Here is a 20,933-nt window from a genome sequence, read left to right on the forward strand (position 1 = left end):
TAGGATACCTGGGCCGTTACAACTCCCAATCTTAATGTCTTACAATTAACACATTTTCGAACCTGAACCTGAAGAACAAAGGCCGCTGTACTCTTAGTGCTCTGCAAAATAAGATAATTAGTGAGAAATTAACGTGAAATAGTGTAAATTGTGAAAGTCAAACTGAGAGTGAAGTAACGAGTAATTCAAGCAATAACTCAAAGTCGGGACAAAATTGAAATAAGGTAAGATAACATCTTGTGTTCTCAGTCGAGGCAACTCACGTGGTCGGCATACCTGATTTAAAAAATACACGAGAAAACAACAGCAAAGAAAAGTTAATTAAATAATATGGCCGATAGAGTAGGATGCAAAACCACGTCTACTGGGGGTAGAATAATCAAAGTTGTGGGAAAAATGAAAGAAGCTAGCCTAGATAAGACGGACGTGTCTATGATTAGTCTAGGGGATAACAGCCAGGACTCACAAGAAAGTAGACTTATAGACATAGGAGATAGCAGGAATATTATAGAAGGAAAGTCGGGGGAAGACGTAATGTTGGATACAATAGTCACGTCCACACAAAAAGAGTGTAGTGATTCAGACCAATGGGCCCGGACGATGAAAGTGCAGAATGCGATAAATGCAAGGTGTGGTACTGCCTCCAGTGCATTAATTTAGCAACCACAACAAAAAGCCAAAAAAAAACTCTGATCAAAACTATCAAAATGACAGAAAAGATTGATGGGCTTTTCTGGTTTTGTGCAGGCTGCTCAGTAGAAACAAAACAATTCCTGATGGGAAAATGTGGTGACGGAAAAGACAAAAACAAAAAAGGAGAAAATTTAATGTCAGAGTCGCAAATGGGAAACCACATAAATTTGATGTCAAAATTGCTGGAAGATAACTGCTACAAAATCAGTTCACGAGATGCTGAAATAGAAATGCTTAAAAAAGAGTGTCGGAACTATAAAGATGAACTAGAATTGTGCCTAGGTGAACTGGCTGACCATAAACGAACAATAGGGAACCAATGGTCCCTCATTGAGGACTTGAAGATCATCAACAGAAAATTAATAACAGAGGGCAAAGTAGAGGAGTTGGCAAATGAAAGGGAAACTAGTTTAGAAAGAACAGAGACAACAGAGGGGGAAAATTCAAATTCAGGTGAAAATAATTCAGTGGTAAATAATGAAGAAAGCAAAGATGAAACAAGTAACGATGGAAAAGAGAAAGAACAGAATGAGATTCCCTCAGAAAAACGGAAAGAAAAGACCCCCAAAATATGCTACTACTTTAGAAAGGGAATTTGTAAAAAAGGACGATCATGCGACTTCATCCACAGGCGCAGCCAGGAAGGTGAAGATAACCCTCAGAGAAACGAGATGAGGAAGCATATTCAATGTAAGTTTTACAAAGAAGGCAGGTGTAGGTTAGGCAGGGAGTGCAAATATGGTCACTGGGAAAAGAAAATGGTCAACAAAATAAACTATGGGAAAGATGGATCGAAAATATGCAGAGATTATGTGAACGGTACCTGCAAAAGAGGTCATACATGCTCATTCAGGCACAACAATGTTAGATTCAAAGAAACCAGATCAAAATTTAGAGGAAATGAGGAGCAGTATGAACATATAAAGGGGGGAAAAGTAAGGAATCAAGTAAGCAACGGTCCAAGTAAAAAAAGGATGGAAAACCAATTAAATTTTTTAAATTCAAGAATGGAGGAAATGGGGAGATTGATACGAGAAATAAGGTACGAAAAATCATACAACCCGAGTCAACACAACTTGACGTGGGCAGAAAGGGCAGTGGGAAACCCCAACACAGCCTTAGGGATGGACTACATGATACCACAGGGTGGTCAAGGAAGAACAGGTCGTTGCCTGTAAAAATGGAAGAGAAAAGAAGAAATAAAAAGAGAAGAGGAAAAAAGAAAGCAAAATTTTACAAAGCTTTCAAGCTCTATTACATTAACATAAGGGGCATAAAATCAAAAGTGGACTCGCTAGAGGAAATAATAGAAAAAGTTAAACCAACCGTTATTTGCATCACAGAAACACATCTGAAGGAGGAAGAAAATTTGAAGATAGCAGGTTATAGGGTCTTTAATAATAATAGAAAATCAAACGGAGGAGGAGTGTTGATTGCAATAAAAAATGAATTGCAAAATGTAACGGTGGAAATAAAAAGCGAAAATCAGGGTCACGAGTCTCAATGGGTAAAAATTGATAATGGGAAGACTAAAGTCAGATTAGGAGTAATCTATTCCCCACAAGAAAATAAAACAAAGTCAAGCCATTTAGAAAATATGTACAAGTTTATTAAAGACGAAATAATGATAGCAAATAGCAGAGAAGAAAAAGTAATTGTAATGGGAGACTTCAACTGTAAAGTAGGAAGCATAATAAAAAACAATAGTAATGAGATTACAAAATCAGGCAAAATGTTAAGAGATTTAGCAGAGGAGTCCAACATGATAATTGCAAATAGCAACCCGAAATGCAGAGGGACTTGGACGAGAATTGAAAAAGAGAAGAAATCAGTGATAGATTATGCTCTAGTTAGAGAAAAAGACGAAAAAGGCATTAGGAGCATGGTAATTGACGAAGAGAAATTGATAACACCCTACAGAATATCAAAAGAAATGGTGTATTCTGATCACTGTGCCATCCTACTCGAAATGAATTGGTTGACCCTAAACAAGAAAGAAAGAAAGGTAAGATATAAAATAGTCTGGAACCATCTAAAAGTCCACAAAGATAAAAAGGAACTCATAAAGATTGCCAAAGAAAAAGCTAATATAAGAATAAAATATTCAAAATGGCAAAAAAAAGTGCAAGAAATATTAAGAAAATGTAGTGTAAAGGAGACAAACAGAAAAAACAAGAGGTCCAAGGAATTAAGGAAATTAATGAAACTTAAAAGAACCTTAAAAAAGAATTGTATTAATGTTGGAAAGGAAAACAATGAGGTCAAGAGAAGAATGAAAGTACAGGAGAGCCTTGTTGACCTATACATACAAGAAGAAAAACAAAAAGAGGAAGGTTTAAGAATAATCAAGCAAGTAGAAGAAATCAAAGCAAAAGGAGGTATGAACAGCACAGCCTTCTGGGAATTCAAGAAGAAAGTGGATGGAAAAAATGCCAGTAAATGTACATCAATCAGAGGAAAGGATGGAGAAATAATAGAGGATGTTGAAGAAATAAAGAAAGAATATGAGAAATTCTACAGTGATTTATTTAAGCTAGAAGATCCCCTAAGTGAAGAAGAGACCCTGGCAGAAGAAATCAACAACATGTTTGATAAATGGCTGTCAGGAGGTGACAGAGTGAGATCCAGCAAGGAAGAAAAAATAACATATCAAGAAGTAGAAGCCATCATAAAAAGCCTGAAAGACAAATACACAATGGACAGGCAAGGATTGAACAATGTTATGATTAAAATGATGGGGAATGAGATAATAGAAAGCCTGAAGCTGATACTCACAGAAATTGACGAAAGCATATGTATCCCTAAAGAGTGGGAAGAGATGTGGATACTTTCAATCCACAAAAAGGGAAATAAAATGGAACTAGAAAATAAAAGAGGCTTATTTATTACAAGCATAATTAGTAAAATATACGAGAAAATAAGGATGAAAAAATATAAGGACAGATTCAAAGAAGAGATGAGTCGATTCCAGTGTGGAGGCATTGAAGGAAGATCTACGGCCGATCATCTGCTTACACTAAATGCAGTAATAGACTATAACGCCTATTTGGGAGGGTCGACATACGTATGGTTCTGTGATGCGTACAAGTGCTTTGATAAGCTAGATCTAAAGGACTGCATAAAAGAAATGGGAAAAATGATAGGATGGAAAGAAGCATTGATAGTTAAAAAAATTAATGAAAAAGGTAGAGCAGCCATCAACTGCCCAGCAGGTACAACAGAAGATATAACGATTGAAGGAAATGTTAGACAAGGAACTATATATGGACCCAAGCTATGCAGTATAGCAACTGACAAGTTAATAGCATTAGCAGAAAAAATATCACATTGATAAGAAATATTGAAATTGAATCACTTGTATATGTAGATGATATAATGTTTCCCTCAGGAAGGAAAGATGGTATCGAATGTGCCATAAGTAACTGCCATAGCCTAGAGACCCTAAAGAAGTTCACTATAAACACCAACCCCAAAAAATCGGGGGTATTAAGAATTAACAAAAGAAAGAAAGAGAAAGAGGTGGAGATTGAAACAAAAGTGAAGAACGGAAAAGTAAGTTTAGTTAAGGAATATAAGTATCTGGGTGAATGGTATACAGAGAAGGGAAACAAAGAATTGAGTATCAGTAAAAAAAACCCCAGAGGGTTGCATATATGACCCAAGAAATAAGAAAATATGGGGATACGAGAAAAGTTGAAAAGATGGCATTGGAAGTCAGAAAGAAAATATATGAAACAGTAGTTGTACCAACAATATTTGCCAACATGGAGACCTGGAGTGTAATTAGGGACAAAGATATGAAAGATCTAGAAAACCTCCAATACAAGATAATAAGAAATATGTATGAACTACCTGCGAGTACTCCATATTGGGGCATACTTGCAGAAACAGGAATATGGCCGGTGTCCTGCAGAATAGAATATAAGAAGTTAATGCTCTTCCATAACATCATAAACTCCGAGGAAAAAAGATTAGTAAGAGAGATAATTGAGGATCAGTTGAAGAACCCGTATGGGAAGTGCTGGAGCAAGAGCGTAGAAGAAATCTGCAGTAAATATGGGATGGAAGTGGAAGAAATAAGAAGTTGGGGGAAAAGGACCCTGAAAAAAGAAATCAAGAAAAGAATTATAGAAAAAATAGAAGAAACTATTGAAGAAAAAAAGAAAATAATGAAAAAAATTAAGATTTATTAAAGGAAATGGCCCTATGCCTTATATCAGAGAAATGTATCTGGATAAGGCATCCCTTGTGATGAAAGCAAGATTAAATATGCTCAACTTAAAAGCAAATTTCAGGGGAAAATATGATGACAATTTGTGTGATCTATGCAAAGAGGAAGAAGACACCACCGAACATTTATTTTTATGCCCAAAGTTAGAACAGCTAAAGAATGTAGAAATAAGTTTAGGTATGCTAAAAAATCCTAGCAGGGATCTGGCTGTATTTATAGATAGGGCAATGAATATAAAAGAAGAGTTTAGGAAGCCCAAACTGATTACCACAACAGGTTGCCAAAACTGATGATAGCAAGGTGTTATCGTATCCAATTTCAAAGTATAAGGGAATAAAAGTAAAGATTATGAACCTCATTATAATATTAATTTATTTAAGGCACAGATGATATAAACTTAATAATAAGAATAAGCTTAGAAGCTTTGCACCTATCTATAAAGAGATAGAGTGCCCGCAAACTTATTTTGCGGAGTGAGCAATAAGGAACCAGGAACCATTCCCTTTTGCAGACGCCATCTCTGGTGATTGCTTGGAGTTTTTCTGCCTGCTTTTCCTAGCTTTTTGAGTGATGTACCAATCATGGATGCTTCAGCTTTTTCCTCATCGACTAAGTTGAGTACCCCTTTCTTGTGTTTTGGAGAGTTTTGCGTTTCCACCACGTTTTTTTTAATTATTATTCGATTTGCGTTCTTTTATTATTAATTTCCTAAATTGCTCCGAAATGCTTAGTTTTTTAGTCTTATTATTATAGGAATATGTTTTACATTATTCTTTCTCAGTGTAGTATGATTATGGGTATCCCAACCCCTTTTTATGGTGTTTCTTGTCTGTTATTTATCAGCATTAACTTAAGCTAGCTCCACTCGGGCCGTTGGCCATGCCTGGCAAATTTCCACTTGTGCACCATCCCCTTCTTTTACTTAACCTTGCTGGTTTTGTGAGGCTGCTCATCCTCCCATGCTGTCGACTCGTCACAGCGGGGAGCTGCGGTCCTGAAGGTTCATCTGGGAGTTGGATAGTGTTTTACAGTTGTCCTAGGGTGACTGTTTTCACTTTCCACTTAGCCTATATGTTTGGCAAGGTGGCACAGGTCTTGGGAACTTATTCCCTGAGTTTACCTGTTTACCCATTGGGACGCATTACCCCCTGTTCTAATGCTGACAGGTAGACGCCCTTGTGTGCCTTACCCATTCTTAGGATTCCCTCTTAGTTTTTGGTAGGCTGTGACTGGTTGTGAGGACTTGTCCTCTGTCCCCTATCACTACAACCCCCATAGAACACTTCCTGTTCTAATGTGGCAGTTGGACCTTCCTGTCATGCCACCTTACCAATTTCTGAGTCTCCCATCACCACTTTCCCTTCCCCTTGTGCCTGCTATAGTGTCTACCTGGTGTGCAAATTTGTTCCCATCACTGTCTAGTCTCATGGTGGCTGAAGTACTCTTCGTCACCATCCTTGGACAGGAGAGCTTGTAGGTTATCTATCCTGGCCCTAGGTGGGCGAGATTTTTTCCTTCCCTGGACTAAATCTCTATGCTGCCTGAGAGACCAACCTTGGGAGTTTTCTCTGCCCCTTTCCCTTCCTGATTAGGCCATAACCTGACTGTACTGGGAACTATAGTTCCTCTTGTCTAGTCATCTTACCCTAGTTAGGCTTGTCTGCACAGTTCTCCCAATGGCCTAACCCTATCTAAGTGAAGAGTTGGTACCCCTTGGGGTTCTCCTCTGCCACCTTGGCAGTTGCCTGTTCTGTGTCTGCAGCTTCGCATCCTGTGTTATGTTCCTCTTGCTGTGGAGTCTTGACTTCCTTTCCTGGTTAGCCTATCTTGGCAGAAGTGTCGCCTTCTGTCTCTGCTTCTGGTCTTGTCAGCCTGAATCCTCCTAGCACTGGCTGTGTGTTGGCTATGGGACATTCCCTCTGCAGTCTTAGCTGCAGCCTTAGACTGGTCATCTTCTCATTTCTATCCTCTTCCATATCTGAGGAACACTGTCCTCTGAAGTTGGTTGATTGGATCCCACCTGGTTGTCAGGACATCCTTTGAATTTCCAATTCTTAGTATCCTGGCCGTCCTGTACGGCTCTCATTATCTTACGGGCTAAACCCCTCCTTTCATGATAATGATCAGGTCTTGGCAGGTTTCCTTATCAGCTGCCTTTCATTCCTGTACCTCTCCCCATGAGTGTGGACCCTTCCCTGTGGGATTGTCCACTCTCTTCCTGTCGACTTGACAATGCCTCTGCTGCTTTGTGTTGGCATGTCCAGGTTGTTGAAAGGTCAGTTTTTATCTCGGACGCTAGAAATAGTTGCCGTTTTAAGCCAGCTGCTGCCAGTTTTGGGGCAGTTGTTGCTGACTTAGGCAGTATGATAAGTGAACTTGCCCACTTAGATTGTCCAATAGACTGACTCTGGAGGGCATGGTGTTCCTTTGATGTGAACCTTTCCTCCACATTCCTACCACACTGTCATTGATAGTTGGTTTCATAAATCTCCAATGATTTCTGAGTTCTTTGGCACAAGTCTTTATTATCTTATAGTCTTAAGCCTTATTTTAGCTGGTAGGTTTATATATGATAGAATTAATCTTAAGCATTATTTAATGTATGAAATTTCATATGTATGATTAATCTTAAGAAGAAATATTTTTTAATGATGTGTACTCATGGAATTTTTTTCGTCTTTACAGGTTGCTGATGAAATAGTGTTCAACAGTCACCTGTACCAGGTAGGTCAAGTTGCCCTGTGACCACAAGACCTGCTGGAAATATGCGGACTGTCATGTTTCCAAGGAGTCCGTTGCAATCTGGGAATCTACTAACTGTCAGGTTTGCAGGGACCTCCTTAACTCCAGCTTCCACGCCACCGATGTCTCCTTGGACGTGCAAGAACGGAGTTGGAAGACGCTCCATCATTGGGTTAGAGGCTTCCAGAAGAGCTCTCAACAAGGTGCCCCTTATCTTCCTTCAATGGAACTGAAGGACCACCTCTTTCCCAAGGCCGAGATGACTGCTGTTTTTGGTCACCAATTACTAACAGTTTACTTCCGCCGGCACCAGTAGATCATGCAGATGATGAAGTTCAGCTTCTTCTGTGTTGTCAGAGAGGGAGAGGATCCTGCTGACCACAGAGGCCTCTAAGGAGTCACTGGATGTATCTCGGGTGAGTATAGTTCCCAGTGCTTCTTTAGCGTATTTCCCCATCCCTGCTGCTCGGGTCCCAGCTTCTACTTCTACACCTGTTCCTATGATAGACAAACCTTCGTTTCCTAGTCAAATGGAATTCATGGCGTCCATGAAAGCTTTCATGGAAAACTAACTGCCATACATGAATGTTCTCAAGCAGACCTCATAGCGAGGATAGAAGCTTTACAAAAGGCACCTGCTTCTAAGGCTCCCCCAGTTGCGAGGCTATCAAAATGCACAGTTAAGAACCCTTGGCATTATGCTGAGTATGTGTCCTTAAGTGAAGGGTACCTCCACATCGGAGAGGGTATGGGTTCCAAACCAGTCTTGGACTTGGAATTCTTCCCATCGATGAATAGTTATCCTCACTGCTATGTAAGGCTTAACTCAGAAGCGTCCATTAGAGATGATATGATCCCTAAGGAAACAATTATCCTGAACCATAGCAAGGTTCAGTCTCTTTTGGTTAAGGAGCTGAAGACGGCCGAATTCACTAATACCCAACTTTCTGCTTTTGGCAGAAAACGGGTAACCTTTGTAACCCCCAAGACTACTGTCTTCCCTTTCGCCCCTAAAAGCTTAGAGGTTGTAATGAAAACAGTAGTAGAGGGTAGACCATTTCCAGTGTTAGAGGAGTGCAAACCTGTCTCCTTAGCCCTTCCTTATGATTCGAACAATTGGGAGGATGTCCAACATACTTTCACCGTTGGAAAACAAGATGAAGACATCGGAGGCAAGCAGTTTAATGAAAAACTGCCTAGAATTCCCAAATCCCTATCAAAGTAAGAATAAGAAGCTAAAGAGAGACTATCTGCCTCTTAATCCTTCCAGTCTTATCTAGAGATGCTTATTGGAAACTATTTCAAAGTATTTTATTCTCTATCTGTTTTAAATGTAGGCCAATTCTATTTTGCATATATATCCATCCTTATTCTGCTTGCTTGTTACCATAACCTCATTTTCCCCCCACACTTACCTTCACACCACCCAATTCAAGAAATGTTTCCCCTGTTTTTTTCTATGTTAAGTCCATTTATCTTTAATTAAATATAAACTAATGAAAAATATTATGTACAACTACCAAAACTCAATAGAATTCTACAGTACTTGTGATACTATAGTTCAATATATTTAACGCATACATTCAAGTTTAATAGTAGGCTATATATATATATATATATATATATATATATATATATATATATATATATATATATATATATATATATATATATATATATATATATATATATATATATATAAAGTAAAACTTATATATACATGTATACACATTTACATATACATACATACATACATACATATATATATATATATATATATATATATATATATATATATATATATATATATATGTGTGTGTGTGTGTGTGTGTGTGTGTGTGTGTGTGTGTGTGTGTGTGTGTGTGTGTGTGTGTGTGTATGTATTGTTATTATGTAAAATTAATAAAAATCAACATAGGTAGTCATAAGTAGATAATTAGGAAGAAATACTTCCAAGACCTGTCCAACTAACTTTAAAATCAAACCAAAGAACATAAAACAAAACCATTCTTTAGTTTTATTTTAAATTTAAGATAGTTGGACAGGTCTTGGAAGTATATCTTCCGAATTATCTACTTATGTTGATTTATATTATTTTCTATTAATTTTACGTAAGAACAATTGCAGATAGGCTGTAGCTGACAAAAGTTATGTCGAAAGCTACCAAATAATAATGATGATTGCAGCATTGGTCATTTTATTTTTACTTAAATTGCGATTACCGAGAACCCAACTACCATATATATATATATATATATATATATATATATATATATATATATATATATATATATATATATATATATATATGTATATGTGTGTGTGTGTATATATATATATATATATATATATATATATATATATATATATATATATATATATATATATATATATATATACATACACACACACACACACACACATATATATATATATATATATATATATATATATATATATATATATATATATATATATATATATATATATATATATGTATATATATATATATATATATATATATATATATATATATATATATATATATATATATATATATATATATATATATATATATATATATATATGTATACTCGGTCTTGAGATGGGCTATTTTCTATACATAAATGTTTATTTGTCTAAGTATTTAACCTATACGAAGGATTTATCGGTATCTATTTTGATGAATTCTTGATTTTCAACACTTACTGGACCTTATAAGTATAAGAGTTGATAAAGGTAAAGATAAAACTATAGCCTGCATATGATGAAGTAGGCTAATTTTTAAATCATGTATTACTTTGATACATATATTTACATACACAATCAATGTAAAATCCTAACTATTTATTCATTATAGAGTGAATATGAACCACAAGATTCTAGTATATTTTATCAAAAAGGTATTTTTTTCTTACTGGTAAGAAAAATATTGGCGAGAGTAACACAGTTACCCTAACTCAAAAATGAAGTGGTCAATTTATTCTTAGCATTGAATAACAGGCATTAATTTCTATCAGAGATATATAGATTCCCATAATAGAAAAACAATAGTTATGGTGACAACAGTGCATGAAATCTGAAATAAACTACAAGTCTGGTGTTCAGCTGCTGATTTTCATCTTAATTTGGTGGACAGAAACTAACGATCTATTAGATTTCTTATTCCCGATCTAGATATTAATCTTTGGCACCGTCGTTCAATTAGTTCATTATGCATGTTGCATAAGATTTTTCATAACTCTGACCATCCTTTACATCCAGATCTCCCTGGACAATTCTATCCTGTTCGTAATACTAGGCAGGCAGTTAATTTCAATAGCCAGGCCTTCTCCATCACGAGGCTCATTACTACACATTCTTCTAGAAGTTTGATTCCAGCTGCGACTAAGTTGTGGAATGATCTTCCTAATCGGGTGGTTGAATAAGTAGAACTTCAAAAGTTCAAAGTTGCAGCAAATGTTTTTATTTTGACTAGGCTGACGTGAGTCTTTTTATAGTTTATATAAGACATATCTGTTTTGACGTTGTTAATAGTTTATATATGACATATCTGTTTTGACGTTGTTACTGTTTTAGAAAGATTTATTGTTAATTTGTTCTCATGATTTATTGGTTTCCTTATTTCCTTTCCTCACTGGGCTATTTTTCCCTATTGGAGCCCTTGGTCTTATAGCATCTTGCTTTTCCAGCTAGGGTTGTAGCTTGGCTAATAATAATAATAATAATAATAATAATAATAATAATAATAATAATAATAATAATAATAATAATAATAATAATAATAAATAAAAACAGAATATTTAAAGCTAAACTTCATCAACTGGGAAAACATGTCGTACACTACTATATCGCAAACGACAACAGTGAACTGAGCGAAGGCAAAACTCTGAATCGGTTTGTTTCTGTGCAGTGAAGTTCATGCCCAAGGAACTCTTCCTTTAGGCCAGCGGCTTCTTGAAGTTCATGTTGCTTTCTTGATCGGAAAAGCAATACGACAGCCAACACGTTTCGGTAAAACACTAAAATGGAAGTAGGCGTTGGGAGAGGGCGCGGGCGTGGGCGTGGTACGAACGGATCCGATTTAACTGACCTCAGAAGACCACATGTATCTCCTCCAGAGGTGACTTCTACTACTTCGGTGTCATCACCGCAGCCGATAGGACAGCAGACGAGTCCTGCTCCTGCAGTGTCGCCACAAATGCCTCTGCAACAGCAGAACAAGGAGGCTAATGCCAATGCAGGTAACCTTTCGACTGCATATGAAAGGAATGCAGGAATTGGCTCAGACGGGACATTAGGTAGTGAATACCCATCAAACTCCCTTCAGTCTATATGTAAATTTTCCGTAATTTTTTTTCAAAAGTTTTTCCTTTGTATTTTTGATATATTTTACTATCTCTAATGTAGCATAGGCTGTCTTTCATATGAATTTTGTTTGAGATATATTTTAGGGTTAGCCTAACCTTATCAGATGGTAGGTAGTAGGATGGCTAGGGCACCAGCCACCCATTGAAATACAACCGCTAGAGCAGATTTGCCATTCGTACGATAATTGTTGGGTATTATTGTACATGTACGATTATTTTGGGTCCAGTAAGATCCATACCTTGAGTATCGTACGCTTTTGTACGATAATTTTGAGGTTTGAGAATAGGAAAAAATTTGTATAACCTTTTATTTTTTCAAAATTTTTTTATCAAAACAGTTCTTCAAAATTAATAGATTTAACAATGATTTTCTTATCATTTTCCTGTTAATTAAGGTAGCCTACTATTCATGTGGGATTGTAGGTTGGAGAAAAAGGTCAAGAGATTAACTGTATGGAAGTAGAAAGGTTACAGATTACTTTAGCATAGGATTGGCAAAGCTTTTAAGTGATTGAAAATGTATTCTAGTAGACAAGATGCAACAGAAAAACAACATAATCAAAGATTTTGTTATAGAGACACTTTACTATTTTCTTGGAATCTTCACTTTGAATAAGAATCGGAGTGATGTGTTATCTGTATGAATATATTAAACAATTTCTACGTTTCTGTTTGCTACAAATTTAGTTAAATATAGGTTGCTTTAATTTCCAGCCAAATACATGAACCATATATTTTTCCCACTTTCTATCATGTGTTTTATACATTTCTGGTCATTATTTTTGGGGCAAACCACCCGTTCATGAGTTTTTGGACCCTCATAGAAAGACAATTATATGTGACCCCAGTGGGAAACCAGGGTCGGTTTGGGTGGGGAAATGTCATAAACGTGTTCTTTGCAGGAATAATAATGGTCAGAAATGCAAAATGAGCACAAGATAACCAGTTGTATTTGTTAAGGGGTACAGAGCCTAACAAACCCACTTAACCTAACATAGTTGTTCCTAGGACATAACCCCCTAGCCTTGGGCAAACTCCCAGGACCCCCCTTCCCAGGTTATAACCCCCTAGCCGTGGGCAAGCTCCCAGGACCCCCCTTCCCAGGTTGCAAGCTCCCCTGGACAACCATTTCCAGGTCACAACCGTTAGTCGGATCCCCCTTCCCAGGTCACAAACTAAAAGTAAATTACAAATAAATCCTTTCAGTATGATTAAGTAAATCACAAATAAATCCATACATTATGATAAAGTAAATCATAAATAATTCCTTATCTTATGATTGACTGTTTTTTGTTTATTTTTGTCTTGGCAATCTTTATAGAAGCTTTGCAGTAGAAAATGTGCTGGTCTTCCCTTCAAATTAAGTCAGAATCGGATCTTTGAGCCATTATTTCACTGATATTTTTTTAATTTCACATGAGTAACAATAGTTTTTAAATATTTAACTTAGCCGGTGAATATATAATAGCTGCTGCTCCAGCGGCTCGACAGAAAACACACACAAAAACTCGCGAGCGATCGCTATGAAGGTTGCGGGTGTGCCCACCAGCGCCAACTATCGGCCAGATACCGCATATACATGTAAACAGACCCAATTTTTTTCTCTGTCGGCCTTAACGACAAGACTTATCAATACTCGCTGTATAACCTGGAGTTTTCTCAACATATTTGGTGAAGTACTTCCTTTTGGTTTGAGCTTTCGCAGTGCAGGTGTTTTATCTTCAACTTAAATCTTGAACTCGTTTTTGGATAGATTTAATTTTTGATGACTTTGGATTGTTTTTTTGGACTTTCTTTGACTTTTAAATGGCCGACCCTTCCCTTAGTACGGAAGTGTGTTTTAGGCTTTTAGCAATTATCTTATCACGTTATAAATTAATTATAGATTTTCCTCTATATATTTTATATCTCAACCGCCTTTATTAGGCCTCTTCGATTAGCTTTCCATTTATAATAAACATCAAGATAAATTTTAATGATTTGTTTATATGCGACCTTTCCTGAGAGTAGGCGGTCCTAACTTGGAAACCGAAGTTAAACAACGTTGAGCCCTTTCAATCGTAAATAACTTTTACAGAGCAAATGATTTAAAACTTATTAAATGAATATTTTTTAGTAGATATTTTATGAAAGATTTTCTTTGAATAGTCTTCGTACTGTTTCAAAGATGAACTAACGTTTAGTTTATTTATGCTACGCAGTTTGCGCTCTATCGTTACGATAGAGAGAGTATCACGGTTTCACTTTGCAGAAAGAGTAAATCGATTCTGACGTTTTGTTCATTCTTCTTTCAAAGCTTAAATGTTTTAAATACTATTTTAAAGGAACTTTTTAATTGAAAAACCTTTCAGTTTTTTCCTTTGGTCAAATAACCTGTTTATTGACGAAAGGTAAGTGGGCTCTTCTCTTCGGTGCGAAATCAAGAGAGAGAGATAGAGACGGAGAGAGAGAGAGAGGAGAGAGAACGTTCCGATCTTTATTCTCGTCCCAAGCGAGTAACGTTGTTCTCGAGTCAGTTTCTTACTCTCGTCCCTAGTCTCTGTACGGGGAGAAAGGATAAAACGTTTTTAGTTTTTATTCTCGTCCCAAGGCACTGTACGGTGAGAGATTGAAAACGTAGTTTTGAATGAACTAGTATTTAGTCTCCTTCCCAGCCACTGATCTTTTTATCTTAAAATATGTTTACTGTTTTTTGCTTGTATTAATGTGCTTACATTATACGACTGATTTCGCAATTATAACCTTTTGATGAGGGTAGAATTGCGTGCTTCAGGTAGAAATCAGTTTTATTCATACCTGATGTGAATTGTTAAAAAATTCGATTTCAGTGAAATAAGTGCAAAACAGAAAATCGTAGTGATAAAGTGATAATTGCGCAAAGTATTATCAGTGTTGCGACCGAGGGTTCGTCTGTTCGTGCCTGTCGTTCGCCTAGTCCGAGACGACTTGCAAACTCCCAAGCCCAGGGGAGAAGTAATGTCGTACGACTTATGGGTTCGAGAGGACTTGATCAGCGAACAGACGTTCCCTCTATGGTTTCAGGCGTGTCTCATCAACACCGCCCCTACCATAAGACGAGCGAGACGATTTTCTCCTCGTCATCCGAAGGCTTTTCGCATAAGAAACCTGAAACAAGGTTTCGAGGCCCTTTAAGCGAAAGTCAGTCCTTTCAGGACAGGTCCAGCGTCCTGGTTTTAACTATTAGGACAGCTCTGACCCTATGCAGTCATCGGAAGACTGCTCGCCGCCTAAACAAAAGCTTAACATAGGCTCCGAGAGTCTTTTTGTAGGCAAGGTTTTGCAGTCACAGACGTTACCCTCGTCTCTTACCGCAACCATTCCCGTTGATCCTAAATGGGTTGTACGGCAAGACATGCAGAATAAGCTTGCCTCTCTTATGGAGGACTATTCTGCTGAGCAGGTTCACGATGATCCTCGCCGCTTAGCTGATCGAGATCCTGGCCGTCAGCCGCCCAAACGAACCTTTGCTCGTCCTGTTGACGTTGACGTTACAAAATCACGTCAGTCACGTTTTGTAGAGCCTCACTTGATGCAGTCCAGTGTTGACTTTCAGCCGCTTGTGGACGTTCAGCCGCTGCCGCATGCTTTTGTTGACGTTCAGGACGTTCGCCAACCAGCGAAGTTGACTTGTTTTGACGTTGAGCGTCAAGCACCGCAGTCAAGAGTTGTTTTGACTGCTCAGTCCAGGCAGTCAAGGCAGTCTCGAGTTGACGTCGAGCGTCCTCCCGCACCTGTTGGTTGTTGCTGGTCAGTCCTTTAAGCAGTTACATGACATAGCATCCTTGACTGCTACTGTTGCTCCTTTGCGTGTGGACTCTGCTTGTCAAGCATTGCCACCACGGCAGGTCTCTCCCTTGCTTGAGACTCGGCTATTGTCGGACAAGGTTCCTTCAGATGAGGAAGTTGCTGTTCCCCCTCCTACTGATATTCCCTTGAGGACTCTGTCAGACGGAGAGGAGCCTAAAGCTGCTCAGCCCTCTATGGACTTTAAATAAATCATGCTGATTTTTAAGGATCTTTGTCCGGATCTTTTTGTAACTGCTGCTCCTCGTTCGCCTAAACGTCAGAGTTTACACTAGGCCTAGCTACTTCGAAGCCGTTGTTTTATAAGCTAGTGCTCTCTCGCTCTTCTAAGAGAGCTTTACGTTTGCTAGGCGACTGGTTTATCACCAGGAGGAGTTTGGGGGAGACAGCCTTTGCTTTCCCTACTTTTAAGCTGGCTTATAGAGCGAGAGTCTGATATGACACGGGAGAAGTTCTCGGCTTGGGAGTTCCTGCCTCTGCCCAGATAGACTTCTCAAACCTCATAGACTTTCCATGGCGCCTGGCCATGAGACGCTCCAAGATATTATGGTCGACTTCAGAGCTAGACCATCTCCTGTTAGGAGTTTTTTCGAGCGTTTGAAGTTTTGCTGTACAATTATGTCATGCATAAACAAGGCTTTCAGGGATGGCTCCAATGATCTAACAGCCACGTTCTCTGCAGGAACAAGTCCCTCAGGGATGGCTCCAATGATCTGGCAGCCATGTTCACTGCAGGAGTACGTAAGAGGCAAGTGCGCTCAATATGTTCATTGTCAAGACAAACTTCACGATGAAGTCTACCAGGCTGTCTTGACAGCATTAATGGATGGCGACTGGATGGTCTCTCTCGACCTTCAGGAGGCATACTTCCACATTCCTATACACCCGGATTCCCAACCGTTTCTGAGTTTTGTTTACAGGAATGTGGGGTACCAGTTTCGAGCCCTGTGCTTTGGCCTCAGTCCTGCTCCTCTCGTGTTTACGAGGCTCATGAGGAATGTGGTAAAATCCCTCCATCTATCGGGGATCCGAGCCTCCCTGTACTTGGACGACTGGCTTCTCAAAGCATCGTCCAGTCTTCGCTGTCTGCAGGATCTACATTGGACGTTGAGTCTGGCCAGGGAGTTGGGACTTTTGGTCAACCTAAAAGTCCCAACTGATCCCATCCCAGATTATTCTATATTTGGGGATGGAGATTCGCAGTCCAGTTTTTTCGGGCTTTTCCGTCTGCCACCGAATAGAACAAGCCCAGCTCGAAGTCCAACTAATGCTGAAAAGAAAACGTTTGTTCAGTCAGGAGTTGGAACAGTCTTGTAGGGACTCTCTCATCCCTGGAGCAGTTTGTCTCACTAGGGAGACTACACCTTCTGCCTCTCCGGTTCCATCTAGCCTCTCACTGGAACTAGGACAAGACGTTAGAGACGGTATCATTCCCAGTCTCCGAACCAGTAAAGGCATGCCTGAAATGGTGGGACAGCAATATCAGTCTGAGAGAGGGACTATCCCTAGCAGTCAAGAACCCAAACCATGTGTTGTTCTCAGACGCGTCGGATTTGGGTTGGGGTGCGACCCTGGACGGTCGGGAATGCTCGGGTCTGTGGACCTCAAGTCAGAAGAGCATGCACATCAACGGCAAGGAGCTATTAGCAGTCCACTTGGCCTTGATGATATTCGAAAGCTTCTTCGAAACTAAGTGGTAGAGGTCAACTCAGACAACACCACAGCTTTGGCGTACATCTCCAAGAAAGGAGGCACACACTCCTTCACGCTGCTCGAGATCGCAAAGGACCTTCTCTTATGGTCAAGAAATCGAGGCATCTCCCTGTTGACGAGATTCATCCAGGGGGACTTGAACGTCTTGGCAGACTGTCTCAGTCGGAGGGGTCAGGTGATACCCACGGAATGGATCCTCCACAAGGACGTGGGCAAGAGTCTTTGGGCTACTTGGGGTCAACCCACCATAGACCTCTTTGCCTCCTCGTTGACCAAAAGGATACCATTCTATTGCTCTCCAGTCCTAGATACAGAAGCAATCCACATAGACGCGTTTCTACTGGATTTGTCTCTTCTGGACTTATATGCATTCCCACCATTCAAGATAGTCAACAAGGTACTGCAGAAGTTCGCCTCTCACGAAGGGACAAGGTTGACGTTGGTTGCTACCCTCTGGCCCGCGAGAGAGTGGTTCACCGAGGTACTTCAATGGCTGGTAGACTTTCCAAGAAGTCTTCCTCTAAGGGTAGATCTGTTACGTCAGCCCCACGTAAAGAATGTCCATCAAAGCCTCCCCGCTCTTCGTCTGACTTCCTTCAGACTATCGAAAGACTCTCGAGAGCTCGAGGCTTTTTGAAGGAGGCAGCCAGTGCGATTGCAAGAGCGAGGAGAGCTTCTACCATTAGAGTATACCAGTCGAAGTGGGAAGTCTTTCGAGACTGGTGCAAGTCAGCATCTGTGTCCTCGTCCAGTACCTCTGTAGCCCAAATCGCAGATTTTCTTTTACATCTGAGAAAGGTTCGCTCCCTTTCAGCTCCCACGATTAAGGGCTACAGGAGCATGTTGGCTTCGGTCTTTCGACATAGAGGCTTAGATCTTTCCAACAATAAAGATCTCCAAGATCTCCTTAAGTCTTTCGAGACCTCTAAGGAACGTCGTTTGGCAACTCCTGGATGGAACTTAGACGTGGTCCTAAGGTTCCTCATGTCAGACAGGTTTGAGCCATTACATTCAGCCTCCCTGAAGGATCTCACCCTCAAGACACTTTTCCTAGTGTGCTTGGCTTTGGCTAAAAGGGTCAGTGAACTTCATGCCTTCAGTAAGAACATCAGCTTTTCTACAGAAAAAGCCACTTGTTCACTTCAACTTGGTTTCCTGGCCAAAAATGAACTGCCTTCTCGTCCTTGGCCTAAATCTTTTGATATTCCTTGCTTATCAGAGATCGTAGGCAACGAACTGGAAAGAGTATTATGTCCTGTTAGAGCTCTTAAGTTCTATTTAGCTCGTACTAAGTCATTACGAGGTAAATCTGAGGCATTATGGTGCTCAGTTAAGAAACCATCATTGCCTATGTCAAAGAATGCTTTGTCATATTTTATCAGATTTTTAATACGAGAAGCTCATTCTCACTTGAATGTGAAAGACCGATGTTTGCTTAAGGTTAAGACGCACGAAGTTAGAGCTATAGCAACCTCTGTGGCCTTCAAGCAAAATAAATCTCTGCAAAGTATTATGGACGCGACTTTTTGGAGAAGCAAGTCAGTGTTCGCGTCATTTTACTTAAAAGATGTCCAGACTCTTTACGAGGACTGCTACACACTGGGTCCATTCGTTGCAGCGAGTGCAGTAGTGGGTGAGGGTTCTACCACTACATTACCCTAATTCCAATATCCTTTTTAATCTGTATCTTGAAATGTTTTTAATATTGTTTTTTGGGTTGTACTGAAGGCTAAGAAGCCTTTCGCATCCTGGTTGATTTGGCGGGTGGTCAAAGTCATTTCTTGAGAGCGCCCAGATTAGGGGTTTGATGAGGTCCTGTTGTATGGGTTGCAGCCCTTAATACTTCAGCTCCTGGGAATCTTTCAGCATCCTAAGAGGATCGCTGGGCTTCGTGAGGAAGACAGACTAATAAGGCAGAGTAATCGTCTAAGTCAACTTCCTTACCAGGTACCTTTATATATTTGGGTTTTGTTATGATATAACTGTCAAAAACTCTAAGCATATACGCTGTAAACTTAATTAACTCTGGTCTCTACCCACCACCATGGGTGTGAATCAGCTATTATATATTCACCGGCTAAGTTAAATATTTAAAAATGATATTTTAATTATAAAATAAATTTTTGAATATACTTACCCGGTGAATATGTAAATTAAAGGCCCCCCCTTCCTCCCCGATAGAGACCCAGCGGGATGAGAAAAATTGGGTCTGTTTACATGTATATGCGGTATCTGGCCGATAGTTGGCGCTGGTGGGCACACCCGCAACCTTCATAGCGATCGCTCGCGAGTTTTTGTGTGTGTTTTCTGTCGAGCCGCTGGAGCAGCAGCTATTATATATTCACCGGGTAAGTATATTCAAAAATTTATTTTATAATTAAAATATCATTTTACACTGAATCAAGAGCATTTCCATCATAATCAGTTACCGACATAAATGAAATTATACTAAATTTCATAACATCGATGTACTTCCCTTAAGTTCCCTCGTGGAGATGTCTTTATGTGATGGTGGTGAAGTTGAAACTGAAGGGGAAGTTGGAACAAAATGGCTGTTGTAGAACAACATCCAGCAACTTATGAAGAAGTACTTATAAGCTGTTAATTGGTTTAGAAAAACCACCTGCCAAACTGATGGGAACCAAGCATGCGCAATAAGTCCCCTTCATTCTCAGATGTAAACAATTGACTTAGTGAGAAAATATACTTCACATTTTAATCGATCGATAAGTTGGTTATTATGCCCCAGCCCCTATTAAACATACTGTATAGAGAAAAATACCAAATTAGCCAGCACTCATCCATTTCTTATAGCGAATTCCACTTTCACTAGTAGTTAGAGTATCATATATTTACCCAAATTTAATTTAATTTAAACAATTGAGGTGTATATTGGAGCATTGGGAAGCTCCAAATTGTTATTTCAATGATACCAGTTGGTTGTTGGGGGGAGTTATGTCGGAAGAATTGATTTTCACTTGTCTTTATGATCGGATTGATTACCATTTTTTGATTGGGTTTTGCAGAAACGTCAGTACGTTTTTTTTTCAGTTAGACAAAGTAGTTATTACAATACTGCACTACACACAAAAGTTTCCTTGTTATATAGGGAATTATTATTTTTTCAATATTTAACTTAGCCGGTGATTATAATAGCTGCAACTCTGTTGCTGGACAGAAAAACTCTACGTAAAAATTCGCCAGCGATCGCTACACAGGTAGGGGGTGTACTCAACAGCGCCATCTGTCGTTGAGATACCTAGTACTCATTGTAAACAAAGAACTCAATTTTCTCTCTGTCGGGCTACCGGCAAGATCTACTAATTCGCTGTTGCTAACTGGATTTGTTTTCACAACTA

General features: G+C 39.1%; 1 protein-coding gene across 1 annotated transcript in view; it reads left to right on the plus strand.

Moving 5' to 3' along the window:
• The first annotated feature begins 11,553 nt into the window (after positions 1-11,553).
• The window catches only part of LOC137650265 (polyadenylate-binding protein-interacting protein 1-like), a 109,355-nt gene continuing 99,975 nt past the window's right edge, over positions 11,554-20,933 (plus strand). Inside the window, exon 1 of the mRNA XM_068383568.1 lies at positions 11,554-11,910. Coding sequence (XP_068239669.1) covers positions 11,694-11,910 — 217 coding nt within the window. The 5' untranslated portion in view covers positions 11,554-11,693. The remainder of the gene's footprint in view (positions 11,911-20,933) is intronic.

This window comes from Palaemon carinicauda, chromosome 11, assembly GCF_036898095.1.
Source record: "Palaemon carinicauda isolate YSFRI2023 chromosome 11, ASM3689809v2, whole genome shotgun sequence".
NCBI classification, from domain to species: domain Eukaryota; kingdom Metazoa; phylum Arthropoda; class Malacostraca; order Decapoda; family Palaemonidae; genus Palaemon; species Palaemon carinicauda.